General features: G+C 38.4%; 1 protein-coding gene across 2 annotated transcripts in view; it reads left to right on the forward strand.

Annotated features, from left to right (window-relative positions):
* Positions 1–15,712: 15,712 nt before the first annotated feature.
* Positions 15,713–16,745, forward strand: part of CECR2 (CECR2 histone acetyl-lysine reader) — a 135,234-nt gene continuing 134,201 nt past the window's right edge. For both annotated transcript variants that reach the window (XM_074266815.1, XM_074266817.1), the window contains exon 1: positions 15,713–16,234. In XM_074266815.1, coding sequence (XP_074122916.1) covers positions 15,794–16,234 — 441 coding nt within the window. In that variant the 5' untranslated portion in view covers positions 15,713–15,793. The remainder of the gene's footprint in view (positions 16,235–16,745) is intronic.

A 16,745-nucleotide genomic window follows, 5' to 3' on the forward strand; every position in this document is an offset into this window, starting at 1 on the left:
TTAATACCTTAATAAACTGCTTTTAATTCTCTTTGCAGGCAACTAAGTGGCACAGTGGATAGTGGGCTGGGCCTAGAATCAGGAAGACTGACGGTGGGACTAGTAATTTAAACTGGTTGCCTCAATTTCCTTATTTATAAAATGAGCTGGAGAGGGAAACATCAGTCCACAATACTTGTCTAAGGTCCTGGAGAAGTGTAATTACTTTTCTTCTTTGATTATTCTCTTTTGCCATATAGGAAAGTCTCAAAATAGTCAAGATGGTATAAACCTTATAAAGTACTACATGTACAGGTGAGTGTGACAGTTGTTGCTAAATACAGAGTAATGAAAATTTAGCAAAGAACATTTCACTAAGTTTGCCAAAGACTTCTTCTTGCATTGTTATAAGGCATTGTCTTAGTGCTAGAAATTGTTTTCTTAGTCCAAAAGTAATAAAGACAAACGACAGAAATAATCATTTCCTATCTTCAAAGGAAACCAGCTCCCAACTGAGCTTTCCAGACCAAGTGGAGCTCTTCCCCAAAGGGATTTAGGACCGAGAGTCAGCTAACAATAATCTCCATTCCCTTAGGTGAGAAACTAAAACACTGCTTTTGAAACTGGTCCTGGGTATAAGAGTAGGGAGAGACTAAAGCATTTTATCTTCTCTCTCTTTCTTTTACTAGGAGCCTTCCTTCTGTTTTAGACTCACACTAATAGAACAGATTCACTATCATAAAATCCCACTGGCTTCCTGCAACAATACAGAAAACTCAAATTTTACTCCAGGGATTTCTAAAACACATAGGAAATCTGGATGAAATTTCTAGTTGTCCACCATCTACAGAGGGCACACTAAAATTATCCAATGGATCATTGCCGCTGAAAGCACCATCCAAATGAAACTCCAAACTAATCTTTCTCCTTTTCTTGGCAATGTCTGTAAAAAGAAGCCAGCTAAGTCAGGAGACGCCTTTTCCACTTTGTATTTCTTTCCTGAATGCAGGTGATTGAATGGTGATCCTAATGGACATTTGCAGTTTTAGGAGCAGCTTTGTGAGTACAAGAGAAACTGCACTATTGGGTCTTGCAGTTAAGATTGAATGGCAGCTGGAATTTTCTCAAGGGAGAGGCTAGAGAGTGGACAAGATGGAGATTTGACTTGCATGGCACAAGCTGCTTGCTGTCTCTCCCTCAGAGAGGCTATTATTCCCCTCGGCTGGCTTGCATGCCCTGTTGGTAGCAGATGGTTGGCAATTGGTAGGAATGGCTGGCTTCTTCCCCCTGTATGATGCATGTGATGGTTGGGCTGGAAGCAGGGTTGATCACCAAGACAGCACCCAGCTAACTTACCATGCTGGGAATCAAATAGTAGAAAAAGTGCTGGACAAAATCCCAGGACTTACCCTCCTATTTTACTACTTGGTTGGATTTGGGTAAATCAATTAACTTCTCTAGGTCTCATTTTCCTTGACTGTAAAATGATGGGGTTAGCCGAGATGACTAATTGGATCCCTCCCAGCTCTAAACTATGATATGTTATCCTTCATTTTTATCACGTGACTAGTCTACCTTCTTTTTTAATCAAAGTATTGAAATACCTACCTCATAGGATTGCTGTGAGGATCAAATAACAATGCAGACAAAAGCAATCTAATATCCAAAAAGAGCTTTATAAATGTCAGGTATTTACATTTTATAATTATGCACTCTATTTTATAGAAAGACACTATATGACTTTGTAAGGATTTATAGGATTTGAGTTTGAATTGTGATTTTGCTGTTAACTACTTGTATGAGCTTGGACAGATCAATGAATTTCTTTTTTTTTTTAATTAAAGCTTTTTATTTTCAAAACATATGCATGGATAAGTTTTCAATATTGATCTTTGCAAAACTTTGTGTTCTAATTTCCCCCTTTCCCCCATACCCTCCCCTAGATGTCAAGTAATCCAATATATGTTAAATATGGTAAAAAAATATATATATATGTATATATGTTAAATACAATATATGCATACATATTTATACAATTATCTTGATGCACAAGAAAAATCAGATCAAAAAGGAAAAAAATGAGAAAGAAAATAAAATGCAAGCAAACAACAAAAAGAGTAAAAAATGTTATGTTATGATCCATACTCGGTTCCCACATCTTCTCTTTGGGTGTAGATGGCTCTCTTCATCCCAAGATCATTGGAATTGGCCTGAATCATTTCATTGTTGAATTGATCATTGTATAATCTTGTTGTGTACAATGATCTCCTGGTTCTGCTCTCAATGAATTTCTTTAGGCCTCAGTTTCCTCAACCACAAAAGAAGAGGGTTAGCCCAATTGTTCTCTAAAATTCTTTCTAACTTTAAATCTGTGATTCTACTTGTCATATATTTAGCAAAGTGCCTGGCACTGTAGGTATTTAATTTATTAAGCAACTACTTAATATGAATTCTAACAGAATTCTACAGTTTTCCCTTATTATAGTATGTTTCATAATAATAATATTGCCCATTTACATAGCAATTTAACTTTTATAAACATGAAAAAATTTTTCTTGTTGACTTAGAATTTTTTTTAAAATGTTTTTATTATAGCTTTTTATTTACAAGATATATGCATGGGTAATTTTTCAGCATTGACAATTGCAAAACCTTTTGTTCCAACTTTTCCCCTCTTTCCCCCCACCCCTTCCCCCTGATGGCAGATTGACCAATACATATTAAATATGTTACAGTATAAGTTAAATACAATATATGTATACTTGTCCATACAGTTATTTTGCTGTACAAAAAGAATCGGACTTTGAAATAGTATACAATTAGCCGTTTCAGCAGGCGGACAAAAATTCTATGTAGTGGTTTATATTGCCTTAGAATTTTTAAAAAACAAAAACTAAGTAAAAATCAATTTCATTAAGGTATTAAACTGTTTTTAACTTAACAAAATGGTTTCAGCAGTTTTCAGATGAAGAAACCAAAGCTATCTATAGGCCTATGAAGAAATGCTTAAATCACTTTTGATTACAGAAATGCAAATTAAATAATTCTGAGATGCCATCTTACACTTATTAGATTGCCAAAATCAGATGACAAAAAGAAAAATGATAAATGTTAGAGAAGATGTGGGAAAATTGGAACACTAATGTACTGCTGGAAGAGTTGCAAATTGATCGAACTGTTTTAGAAAGCAATTTGGAACTATGTCCAAGAGGCAACCATACTATGCATACCTTTTGATATAGCAATACCAGTGTTAGGTCTATAAGCCAAAGAGATCTTTAAAAAAGTAAAAAGACCTACATGTGCAAAAATATTTATAGCAGCCTTTTTTCACGGTGGCAAAATATTGGAAATTAAGCGGATGCACATCAATTAAGGAATGACTGAACAAGCTGTGATATATGAATGTAATCAAATGATATTATACAATAAGAAATGATAAGCAGTCAAACTTCAGAAAAACCTGAAAAGACTTGAATAAATTGAAGCAAAGTAAAATGAGCAAAACCAGGAAAATTTTGTACACATTAGCAACATTATGATTAACATGATTAACTTATAAATGACTCAGCTCTTCTCAGTAACACAATGATCTAAGTACAAAAGACTCAAAAAGAAAATTATCCACAACCAGATAAAGAACTGATGGATTCTGAATGTAGACTAAAGCATATATTTTTTCACTGACTTTATTCTTTTTCATTTTTTTATCTATTTCTTTTACCACTGTGACTAACATGGAAATATTTTATATGATAGCAGATGTATGAACTTTATCAAACTACCTACCTACCATCTTTGGAAGAGGAGAGGGGAGAGAAGGAGGTGGTAAAAGTTGAAATTCAAAATCTTGTAAAAATGAAAGCTAAATTTTCCTTGACATAACTGGGAAACAAAATAAAATACTATTAAAAAATAAAATGATTTCATTTTTTTAAAGCCCTGTGATACATATATATTTTATAAAATAATTTATGATATATTTATCTTGTTTTATTCCCTAGTTATTTAAGTCTTATCTCTATGATAAGAATGCAGGCTCCTTAAAGATTGGGACAGTGTCTTTTTTTTTTATTGTTTCTTTCACAGTTCTAAAAATATAAGACCTATTAAACTCAGAGTCAGGAAATCCTGAACTCAAAACCTGCCTGAGTAGGTTATAATAATAATTATATTATTGCTAATTATAATAATAGCTTTTTATTTTTCAAAATACATGCAAAGACAGTCTTCAACATTCACTTTTGCAAAAGCTTGCGTTCCCAATTTTTCTCCCTTCCTTCTCTAGATAGCAGATACTTTCTAATTATGTGACCACTGACAATCTCTATGCTTCAATTTCTTTATTTATAAAATGAGGGGGTTGGGCTTGATGGCCACTAAGATCCCCAACAGCTATGAAACTATGACCCTAAAATTTTGAACGGGATGCTGACTGAGCTAAGAGCAGGTATCTTTGGATTTCAATGTTAGACAAACTGATCATCTAGCCGTTGGAAAACTGCTTAATTAAAAAGCATCTGTCCTTGTATGAAATAAATTTGAGAAAACAACTTGAATTCAGTGGCAGTATGAGGTCACTACATGCAGTTTGAGGGCATCTCCTGGAGAAAATAACCTCCCCTTTCAATAGAATAGAGACAGCTAGCGACAAGAATGACACAGGGAAGCTAAATTAATTTTAAAAGCAAGTTAGAGAAATTAAGAACTGTAGCTCCTTTGAAAAAAGAGATTAGGAGAAGAACTCATTAAGATTCACCAGATTCTGAATAGCATTGAGGGTTGGGATGCTACAAAGCTATTTGACCTAGAGTCAAGAACAAGGAGAGATGTGACAATAAGATTAGCCCGAGCTGGACACTACAGGAATTCAGAAAGGAATTTTGGAACAGAGTAACATAAATGTGGACTCAACGACCCAGAGCAGCAAGAGAACTGACTCTTAGATATAGTTTTTAGAAAGGAATTGAACAGGTTCTCTTTAGAAGGCAACAAAAGATGATGAGGGTAGAAAGGGCTCCCTTAACCCCCCTTTTCACCCTTGCATTCTGAATGCTGGGTTGGCTGAAATTTGTAATCATCCCCTTTGTATCAGCATGTGGTGTTAAAACATTATTTGTTAGGCTCCGGCTTCCATCCAGCCCATTCCTTTTCCTATTTGAAGCTGGTTTAAGCCAGTGCAGACAAGAGAGCAGCAGCTTCTCTCCTCAGGGATGGAGCTCACAAAGTGCCAGGAGCTTTTCTTAGCTGGAGTCAGAAGGATTTCAAATGGACACCTTTGGTTTCATGGAAATATAAGAACAAGATCAGTCCTAAAGGAAAAAACAAAAACAAAAACAAAAAACACAGAAAGCTGCTCAAGTGGGTCTTTTAACCCAGCACTGTGATATATGTTACGATTTTGAGTTATAATTCATGAGGCAAGAATGTCCTTGTCTTAAAGAGCCCACAGAGATGGGTGTAGACACCTGGACCAAAAAAAAAAAAAAAAAAAAAGGCATATTTCTTTAATCATGTTTCTGTTTCTAATCTGCATTTTAGGAAGATTGTGTCACTGAGGAAATACTCTGATCAGGCAATGAAAGTTACACTGAGCACAACACAGATAGCCAAGTTAAATTTCCAACCCTGATTCTTGTGTCAGAATATTCTTGTGGTCATTTAGTCATCTCCCCGACATCATGTTTTATTTAAAATAAAAAACCCGATTTATTAAAAGCATCTTTTGTCACTTTCTGAATGAATTATCCTCTTTTTCATCATCTTAGGCTTGGTTTTAGGGACAGATGTGATGGGGGAGGGGAGGGAGTGCCCCAGCCTTCTGGGTATTCCTCTTGGAGCACTATGTAAGCTGTTCTTACAGTAGAGGGAGAGGGTATTGCCTGGTTCTCAGGGCAGGTGAAGGGAAGGGAATGTTGACACCATAGGTTTGGTGGCAAGTGACAATTGGGTGGAAGATATTTCAAAACAGGGATTCTGAAGAGAGGTGAATACAGGGTCTCCTAACCATAAATAGTAAGTTCCTTGCCTGAATTATCTAATTTGATCTGCAGAACAAGCCTGGGAAGAAGAGGCTATTATTACCCCATATTATGGATAAGGAAACTGAAACCTAAGAAGGTTAAGGGATCTGCCTCCATGGTTACAGCTTAGTAAGTGTCAGAGGCAGCATTATTCATGTTAAATATATATATATATCAATCTGTACCATGTTTTATCTTGAATCATCTGGAATTTTAATTGGCATTATGTTGATCAGAGGTCTTAAGACTTAAAAAAAGCTGTGTTTACTTTGTTTCTGTTAGTCTATAAATTATTTTGGTTCTGCTCACTTCACTCTCCATCAGTTATCAATCAATTAATAAACCATTATTAAGTGACAACTATGTGCCCGGTCCTGGACTAAAGTATTGGGAATACAAATATGAAAAAAGTGTCAAATCCTGCCTGAGAGTTTACAACTTTGTGGAGAAAGATAATACCCAAGAGGAAGCTGAAAAGTGGAATGGGAGGGAGAGGAGGAAGGTATTCATTGAAGGGGTATGGTGGAGAAGTCGGTCTGAAAAGTCCCAAAGTAGTATAACCAAATGAGAAATGAGAGTTCATATAAGTATTCCTAGGTTTCTCTGAAACCATATTCTTAATCATTTTTATAGAACATACACATACCATAACATTCTTAATTGAACCTCCCCAATTTACAACTTTTTACCAACATAAAGAAAAGTTGCTATTGATATTTTTGTATTTATACATATATATGGATGTGTGTTTATGTATATATGTATGGATCATTTTACTCTTTCTTTGACTTCTTTGGGTATAGACTTAGTAACTGTTTCACTGGGTCAACAGGTATGCACAATATAGTAAGTTTGGGGACATATATAACTGATATAGTTTGCTAAGAAAAGGTAACACTTCTTTAGCATCCTTCCAAGGGTGGCTGAGTGCCAGGACAAGCTGACACCATTAGTAACCCAAAGTAGCTTTGTCCAGCAGGAGAGCAATGAGGATCAGAAGTGAGCAAATAGCTGAGAAGCAATTTTGCCCAGCAGGTGACACATGGTGCATTCTGTTCTTTAAAGAGAACAAGAATGTAAAGGACTGCCATCCAGAGCCCTAAGTGCCCCAGGCACATGGATTTCTCTACTCATCTGGCTTCCTGTTCAGTTTCTACCCATGTGTACCCACTCTTTCCCACAGATATTACATGCAGTGATAGGAGAAGTGACCCAGATTTATGAGTGGATTGTCATATTTTAGTTATTTCTGATCTTGCTTTGTATTGTAGGCAACCAAAATATTATAATTTGTACTTGCTTTTGCCTTCCAATTTGTAAATGTTTCATTTTAAGTCAATTGTATCATTGTGACTGATTTTGTATAAATTGGAAGTATATGGGTCACAGCTCAATATCTACACCATTGAGTAGTAGGAATAAATTCCCCTATACCAGGGTTATAGCCTTAGTACCAGTTGAGAGTTTAGTAGTAGCCCCTCTTGGAAATCATCTTGACCTGTTGACCTGTAAAACAAGCCAGCTCTAAACCAGGCAAAGAAAATACTTGGGAAAAAGTGAGTTGAGTGGTATGTCTGAGTTGTGGAATTTAGATTTTATTTTCTTCTTCAGCTTAACCCTTACTCATCCTGCTTATTCCTACTATGCTATTCTTTTTTTTTTTAAATAATAACAGCTTTTTATTTTTCAAAATACATGCAAAGATAATTTTCAACATTCACCCTGGTGAAACTTTGTGTTACAAATTCTTCTTCCTCCCTCCTTGCTCCACCCCAGGCAGCAAATAATCCAGTATAGGTTAAACAAGTGCAATTCTTCTAAATATATTTCCACATTTATCATGCATATGCTATCCTTTTTAACTGGAATATCATTATATATTTTCCATCTCTGTTTAAAGACCTATTATAAATACCACCTCTTCCTCCTTATCCCTCAAAATTAAATTAGCTTTTTCTTCTTTAAATTTCCCCCAAATTTTGTATCTCTCAAGTCAGTTCCATTCATTTAATTCAACAAATATAATATTATGTCTGTACACATCTAATCTTCCCTCCCCTAAAAAACCTCTAATCATCAGTCTAATAATCAATCATCAAGGGATCAATCTTACATATTTTTATATCTCCCTCAGTCTTAGCAGCATATAGGACATAGCTCTCAATAAATGTTTGTTTAATTTAATAGCTGAATTTATCTTATTTGTAATGGACACCTATTAAAAGTATCTAAGCATACAAGAAATGTAACAAAAACAGTGTTTTCAAAAGCTCCATGTGAAAGCCTTTTAGGGACACAGGAGGAAGAGAAATCAGTGAAAATTAGCAGCAAATTTTATTTGATTAGTGCCTCAGTGAAAATGTAAAGGAAAAGAAAAAACTAATAGGACTTTGGTTAGAGAGACTAGAAGGAGAGAGAAAGGAGTCACTTGAGCCTGAATCTATATGAAGAGACGTAGAAAATGTTTATGTTTTTCTTTACATACATAATTTTAAAAGATGTATGAAAATCAGTAGAAGGTACAGCAGGGGCTGTGTGTGTGTGTGTGTGTGTGTGTGTGTGTGTGTGTGTGTGTATGTTTCAAAGGGAGCAATGCTGAATGTGGTGTTAAACATGATGAGTTTGATGTAGAAAATCTAAAAGTTGGAGATAGGGCACTAGAGCTTAGACTAGAGGTCAGAGTTGGAACATTTTTAAATAAGTGATAGCTGAAATCATAGGAGCAAATGAGTTCTTTAAGGAAGAGAAACAATCAATATTTAGTATTATGAGCTAGACATGAGTGATAAACTTAAAAGTGAAATAGCCTCTGCCATTGAGAAACTCAAAATTAATAGAAAGCAGAAAGGGGGAAAAAAGTTGATTAGTTTAGATCAGTCACCTTAAAAAAATTATACATATATTCCTTGTTAGTAGTTCCTTCTCAAGCACCATCACTATTAAATCATTATTTACTCCTAATTATTACATGCTCACCTTGATAAGAACACCAATTCATTAGGAACACTGAAATAAAGTTCTGAACATGGTGATTTTTAAGACCTGCTCTCTGCCTTCCAAGAATTTATAATAATATAAAGGAAATAAGGCAAAAATTCATAGTGGAAGAGAACAAACAGAAGTGTCCCAAAGCAATACCTGATTAACTGTCCAAAAGATTTACAAATGACAATTGCTTTGGAAATTCAGAGGAGAGAGAGATCAAGTCAGGCTGTTTTAGTCCCAAAATGCTTTTTGTAGGAGCTGTTTCTGATTTGAACTAGATCTTAAAGACTTAGTAGGAGAAAAGTGGGAAGGAATAGATATTCCAGGCAGCTGTGACCAAAAAAAAAAAAAAAAAAAAAAAAAACAACTAATTTAGGAAAGAGTGAGTAAATTATCTTAGCTGAAACAGGATTTCAATACGTTAGCAATGGAAAATGAGACTAGAAAAATGGGATGTGATAAGTTTTCGAAGTCCTTGAATACTAGGTTATCTCACAGGCAGAGGGGAGCTACTGAACAATGATCAAAATTGTATTTTGGGAATATTAATTTAACACTGTACCTTTAAAATGATTAAGAAGGGAATTGTAGAGCTGGAAGCAACCTTAAGCAATCATCTTACTCAATCTGCTTACATAATACATAAAGCAACTGAATCATAGAGAGGTTGTCATTTGTTCAAGGTTCTCCACCAAATTAATGGCAGTCACCCTACAATGCTTTTGCATTATATTGAATAACAGATCTGAATGATAGAACACAGAAAATTCAAGATTAGTTGAGTGAAACTTATGAATTACAAAGTGAACTAAAAGGCTAGTTGGCCCATGCCCTCAGGAGTGCTCATGAATCTCTCTTTCTGTATCTCCCTCCCTCCTTTTCTCTCTCTCTTTATCTCTGTCTTTCTGTCTCTCCCAGCCTTTTTTACTTCCCCTCTCTTTTGGAATTTGAAAAGACAGAACTAGGTACAGCTCAATGAACTTGAATTTTGGTGGGATGAGGGCCTCCAACCTTGGATAATTTCTTTTCAAGAGTAAAAATGTCTCTACAAAAGCACATGGCAAATTGTGGCCTGAGAGGGAAATTCTTTTTTTTTTTTTTTTAAATTTTCAATAGTATTTAACTTTTCAAAATACATATAAAGATAATGTTCAACATTCATTTTTAAATTAAAACTTTTTATTTATAAAACACATGCATGGGTAATTTTTTAACATTGACCCAAATGTTCCAAATTTTCCCTTCCTTTATTTTTCTCCCTCTCTCCCTTACCTCTCCCTTCCCCCAAGATAGCAAGTAATCTGTTATAGGTTTAAAATGTGCAATTCTTTAAAACATGTCCATATTTGTCATGTACACGAAAAAATCAGATCAAAAGGGGAAAAAACATGAAAAAGAAAAAACAAAGAAATAAAAAAGGTGCAAAATACTATGATTTGATCCATCTCTCTGGATATAAATGGCATTTTCCATCCCAACTCTATTGGAATTGTCTTGAATACCCCCCCATTGTTGAGAAGAGCCAAATCCATCACAATTGATCATCACATAATCTTGTTACTGTGTGCAATGTTGAAAGGGAAATTCTTGATGTTTGTCTTTTCTATTTCTCTTTCTGAACATACTAAAGAGCAGACATGAGAATACAGTTTTTCAACTCAAGAGCAATAGCAATAGTAACGTAGTATTTATTTAAAATGATGATTATTTAATTATTAATTTAATTATTAAATATTATTATTATTTTTTTAAAAAGACCAAGGTCTCCCATTTCATCCAGGGTCATCTCCAGGAGTGCTAATCTATATCTGGCCACTGGACCTAGATGGTTCTGGAGGGGAGATTGAGGCAGATGATCTCACATAGCCCTCCCTCATTTAAATCCAATTCATTTGTGTCATATGGCATCATCTTCCTGATGTCATGGTCTTGTTTGAGAACGAAGGACAAACAACAATAACAAGATACAGGAGGACAGAAAAAGGATTCTTGCAAAAGGTGGGACATTAGCTGAAGGTAGAAAATGGGAATGAAGAGAGACAGCTGATAAATTTCCACATAAGCACACACAGAAACTCTTTTGTATGTGGCCATTTGAGAGAGGGTTGCCATTTTGAAGCTGTTTCATAGGTAGCCCCAAGTTCAAGTATTCCTAAGTTTAAGAACTCAAGGTATCCCAACAGAAACAGAAGGGAATTTCCTGATGGAGTATGCCCTTTGGAGAAACAAAGATTGCTTACATTTAGGAAAAATTCAATGAGTTACCCTAACCAGATAAATCTGATGGCAAAGGTTGCTATTTGTTTAACACATCTCAAAGTGTGTTATCTTGGGGAGGAGCAGGGCAGAGGACAGAGCCTAAATCACAGAATATTACTCAGATTTTGAGGGACTGGTAATGAATCTGTAATTAAGAGACTCACTATAATGACAAAGGATTGTTCCAAGATCAATTTCCACTGAAAAAAAGATGTGGAACTGATAATTTACTTTAATGTTTTTCGTATTTACTTGGTTAGAGTATTTGAATCTTTTCATTCTTATGTGTATTTTATGGAATAAAATTAAAGTTTTCTATTCCATCTATGTATTTGTTCAGATTAGAAGAATGCCTCATTTGGGGAATCCAGTCACAGACTATCAGATTTTCTTGAAGCTTTAGAATAACTATAGATGTAGGAAAGGAAATAAAGAGACAAACTGACACTTTTAGGTCAGGCTCCCATTATAAAACCCAGTCATGTAAGTTGGGACCCCCAAACATCATACTAAAGAAATGTAAGCTTTTTGGGAACAGGTATTACATTGTTTTTGCTTTTGTACTGCCTTATACATCAGATGCACTTTATAAACTTTTAAAATTTAATTTAATTCAATCAATAATAGAAAACTGAGACATCTTGATATATGGGAAAGAGCTCAGGATATGCAGTCAAAGGACCTTAATTTGAAGTCTTGGCTCTGCCACTTATTAATTGTGTGATGTTAGGCAAATCATTATATTACCTCAATTTCTTCATCTATAAAATTAGGTTGGACTAGGTGTTAACTAAGGTGCCTTCCAGATCCAGATCCAAATCTATAATTTATGAATACTACTTAGGGTAGGGATTCTTAACTTTTTTGTGGGTCATAGAATCCTTTTGCAGTCAGGTAAAGACGCCTTTTCATAATTTTTGTTTTTTATTGACAAATCTATTATTAACAACACAATTGTTTCTAATACAATATTGCTGTTGGTGTGTACAATGTCCTCCTAGTTTTCACTTCACTTTGTAACAATTCTTTTAAATCTTTCCAGGTTTTTCCTGATCATTTTTTTCTTATAGTTCAATAGTATTCTATCACATAATGTTTTTAAATATATAAAATGTATAAGATCACAAGGGAAACCAAATATATTGAAATATAATTATGAAAAGAAAAAAATCTAGGTTAAAAATCCTTAATGTATGGAAAGTATTTGTTTTATATGTAGAATGGGATCAACAGGGCCAGTTAAGTAGTGATATAAATCAAAGTTAGAGAGATATGGGGATGGGCAAAAAAAGGAGGAGGAAGTTCCAGTATGTATAAACATGGGACAAAGAGATTGCTTTAAACGGAATTAACCTATATGTCTGTAAAGATTATAGAACACAGACACATGGAAAAGTCATTACACTGAGTAGTTATATCTCTTTTTATTTCAAGATTTACAGTACTAATGAGAATTATAATTTTATATGAGAATGTTTGCAGCAGAAATATCACCTACGTCAATGAGAGAGCTAAGTGGTTCAGTGGATAGAGCACTGGGCCAGGAGCTTAAAAGATCAGAGTCCAAATCTGACACTTATTAGCTATGTGACCCTAAGCAAGTCACTTATGCTCTGCCTTAATCTACTGGGAGAAGGAAATGGCAAACTACTGCAGTATCTTTGCAAAAATGAAGGGGACACAAATGAAAAATGACAGCAATGAGCACTGAAAGCAACTTCAGTTGGAGTAGCTAAAGCTTTCTCTTCAGAAGAAATAGAGACCCCTGTGTCAGGACATTGATATGGAGACTCTGGGATATCATGCACCTGCTACTTCTGTTGGTGCCCAGGGACCATGTGACCTAATCCCAGGAATTGAGCCATCTAATAATTCTTGATAATTAAGTGTTAAGGTCAGTTGTTTAAGCTCAACACTTGCTGTCCAAAAAGCCTGATTACCAACCGAAGAATGATAGTGAATTAGTAACCCTTACAGCAAACATATAAATGATTTTGGGGAAAAGGTTAAAATGAATGAAGATGGTAAATACAGAGAAACATAGAAAGATCTACATGAACTGATGCAAGTGAAGTAAGCAGAGATAAGAAAAAATATGCATAATAAATACTTCAATGTAAACAGAAAGAACCACCCCCCAAAAAAAATCAAAATTGAATGATACAAAATTACAAAGAACAAGCATCACTACAAAGAATAGATATGAGAAAACCTCTGCAGAGGTACCAAGTGTGGTACATTGTTCATATTTTCAGGCTTTTTTATTGTATTGATTAATTTTTCTGATTTTTTTTCTTTTCTTTTAAAATATTGTTATATAGGATGGCTCTCTAGGATCAGGGAAAAGGAAGAATACTGGAGGATATTTTGGTGATGAAAAAAGACATCAAAATTTTTTTAAAGATACCAATAAAAATTTATTTTAAAAAATCTTTGAAATAATTTTAAAGTAAAAATTAAGAAAGAAAGAATTTCATATTTACAAGTGAAGAAACAGATTCAGAGATCAAGAAGCAAATCTGGCTAAAACTACTTTGTCTCCTGATTCCTGGAATTAAAATTCTGATCATTGGATTATCATTATTCCATCATCATCATTTGGTTGATGAAAACAAATGAATAGCCAGTGAAAAAAATTAATCCTTGGGGATGGTTACGAGAGGAAAAAAAAATAGAGACTTAAAAGCAGAAAGTAAAGGAGAAGCAAGATAGGAAGTTTTGAGGGAGTAATTCAACTCAATAACAAACATTAACACATATTATGTACAAGGCACTCTGGTAAGGTCTGGAATACAAATACAATATTCTCCAATATATCTTCACCCTTCCCAGCAAAAACAAAACAAAACATAAACTCCTGCATCCCTGCTCTCAAAATGCTTATTTCTACTAAAATTATTTATCTTTTGAAGTTTTTGAAGAAAAGCTCAAAACTCTGGTGTAGGTTTTCTGCACGGAAGGGAGAAATTTTAAGACATCTTTAAGGGATCCCATGAGGGATCACTACAATGGGGGAGAAATTTCTGGGACAGAACTCAACTATTTTTTTAAGGAAGAAATCATGTGTTATTACCTAATTAAGCAGTTTGCACTTGACAACTAAGTTTAATTTAAGCAGCTGTCCAGTTCAAATTTGTCCTCTTCTGTCAAAATATATGTTCCTACAAGGATGATACATTTTTTTTATCCCTATCAATCTTAGCTTTTAAGCTTCTTAAAGCAGGGACTGTCAGAGTATGTACGTCCCTGATGGGGAATAAGATTGTTCAAGAATTTGACTCCTTTTTGGGAACGTTGAGGGAAAGAGCGGACGGTTGTCGTTTTGGAATGGAGCCTCCCTATCCAGAATCCCGGACTTTGCGCTCTCTTTCTCCCCATCCTGCTTAAGTAAAACGTAGCTGCAGGCTTGTTGCAGTGAGAAACTCTCACCCCGCATCTTTACAAACTTCTGGTGCTTCTAAGGAGAGTTTCGTTAGATCGATGGTTGCGGAATTTTAACAGGCTTTTCGCGGTATCTGTTTTTGTCCATTTTGTATCAGTGTAAGTTAATTACCTAATATCTGTAAAGCATTTAAAGTCTTTCCCTTACATCTGCATCTGTGCTCTCAAGCAAGTGCTCCAGATCTGTGCCCGCACTAAAGGATACTCCCTCAAATACAGCTTTCCCCTCCCCCCTTTTTCTCAAACCTTATTGTGCACTCCTTCAGGCTGCTTTCTCACAGTGAGGGGTGTTCAGGGGTAGCAGTGCTCCATTACTAGGCTTCTCCGGGGCAGTCACATGTGTCCATTCCCTGGGTAGGAGCGGAGGGGGGGATTCCCTCTTTATGAAAGGACGCTGATTGGTGCCTCCCCCCACCCTGCCCAGTGCACTCTGGCCTCCGTGCTAACATAGCTCCAAATTAGCCAGACCCACCGAGGGGCATGCCTTCTGGAGCCCAGCAACTGGTGGAGGCTGCAAAAGCCAGAAAGGGCGGATAGAAAGCGGTGGTGGGTCACCGCTCACTATTTCTGAGAGTCACAGGATGGTGGGCATCCCACTTGTTCTCCCGGATACCGTGTTCATGAATAATAACCGAGTGCCCACATGTGCATGCCTCCGGATATACCCCCTCCAAAAAGTACCACCCCAGGGCCCTTTAAAAGGGCGCGACCACTAACGCCGAGTGAGGGGGACAACAGCCCTATTTCGCTTTTCCCTCCTAAAAACTTCGAGGTTTTCCGCCCCGAATAATGGGATGAAGACGAGGAGATGAGTCTCCGTCCCGGCTGCTCGCCCTTCTTCCCTCCGGTGGCCCCCTTTCTGTCGCGGGGTCCCGAGCACCCTCACTCTTCCCCCTCCTTTCGCAATGTGGCTGTCCGGGCTGGTGCCGGGGGTGGGGTGGGGGCGGAGGTTGTTGTTGTGGTGAGGGGCAGCCCCGCCCCCTCCTCGTGTGCGGCCCCTCCCCCAGGCTCTCAGTCCTCCCCCTCGGGCTCCCTCCTCCTCCTCCCGTCTCCTCTCCTCCCCCCAGCCCCATCTGTTTTCCCCAGCGGTGTAATGATTATATTGTATGGAAGTGGGGGCAGCAGCGGCGGCTGCGGCAGAAGGAGCAGCCCGAGCCGCGGGATGGGTCCTCGCCAGGGCCGTCGCCGCCAGCCACAGCAGCAGCCGCCGCCGCCGCAGCCCGAGCCGCGCCGGCCTTAGAGCCGCGGCCCCCTGCCCCTGCCGCCCGCCCGCGGCCGATGCCCACGTCGAGGAGCGGTCCCAGCAGCAGCCGCCGCCGCCCCCTCAGGAGGAGCTGCGGCCGGAGCGCGAGGAGCGGCGGCGCGGGGCTCGCCGAGGGACGCGCGGAGCGAGGAGCCGCCGCGGCCGGGAGATGTGCCCGGAGGAGGGCGCGGGCGAGGACGCGGCGGGGCTGGGCGAGCTGCGCTCCTGGTGGGAAGTCCCGGCCATCGCGCACTTCTGCTCCCTCTTTCGCACCGCCTTCCGTCTGCCCGACTTCGAGATCGAGGTGAGTCCCGGCGGAGCTGGGGGCGTGGGGCGGGCGCGACCCTGCCGCTCGCTCCCCCTCCTCCCCGCCCCGCCGGAGGAGTCCCCGGGAAGTCCTGGGGGAGGGGAGCGCCGCGCGGGGACTGCGGGCAGCGGCCGGGACCGGGGCCGGGGGGTCTGCCCGGGACCGGGGGGAGCGCCCGCCTTCGTGGAGGGGGGGGCCCCGGAGCTTCGGGAGAAGGGACCCAGAAAGAGGGAGGGTCTCCACTTGTGTGTGCGTTTATCTCCCAGGAGTTCTCCGAGTAGGAAGGGAAGCTCTGTGTGTGTGTACACCCGCGCGTGTGCGCGCGCGCGGTCCGTCCCCAGTGCCATTGAAACAGCCTGCCAGCTGCCTCGGCTTGGCTCGGGGGGACGCGGGGGAGGGGGCGAAGTGGAGGGAGTGGGGATTAAACTCGGACCCGGGTTCTGAGGCTTCTCTGCGGGGGAGGGGTTTGTTGTGCTGCAGACCCCCCCTTTCCTGTAGTGTGTGCTGG

The sequence above is a fragment of the Sminthopsis crassicaudata genome, chromosome 5 (genome assembly GCF_048593235.1).
Source record: "Sminthopsis crassicaudata isolate SCR6 chromosome 5, ASM4859323v1, whole genome shotgun sequence".
NCBI classification, from domain to species: Eukaryota; Metazoa; Chordata; class Mammalia; order Dasyuromorphia; family Dasyuridae; genus Sminthopsis; species Sminthopsis crassicaudata.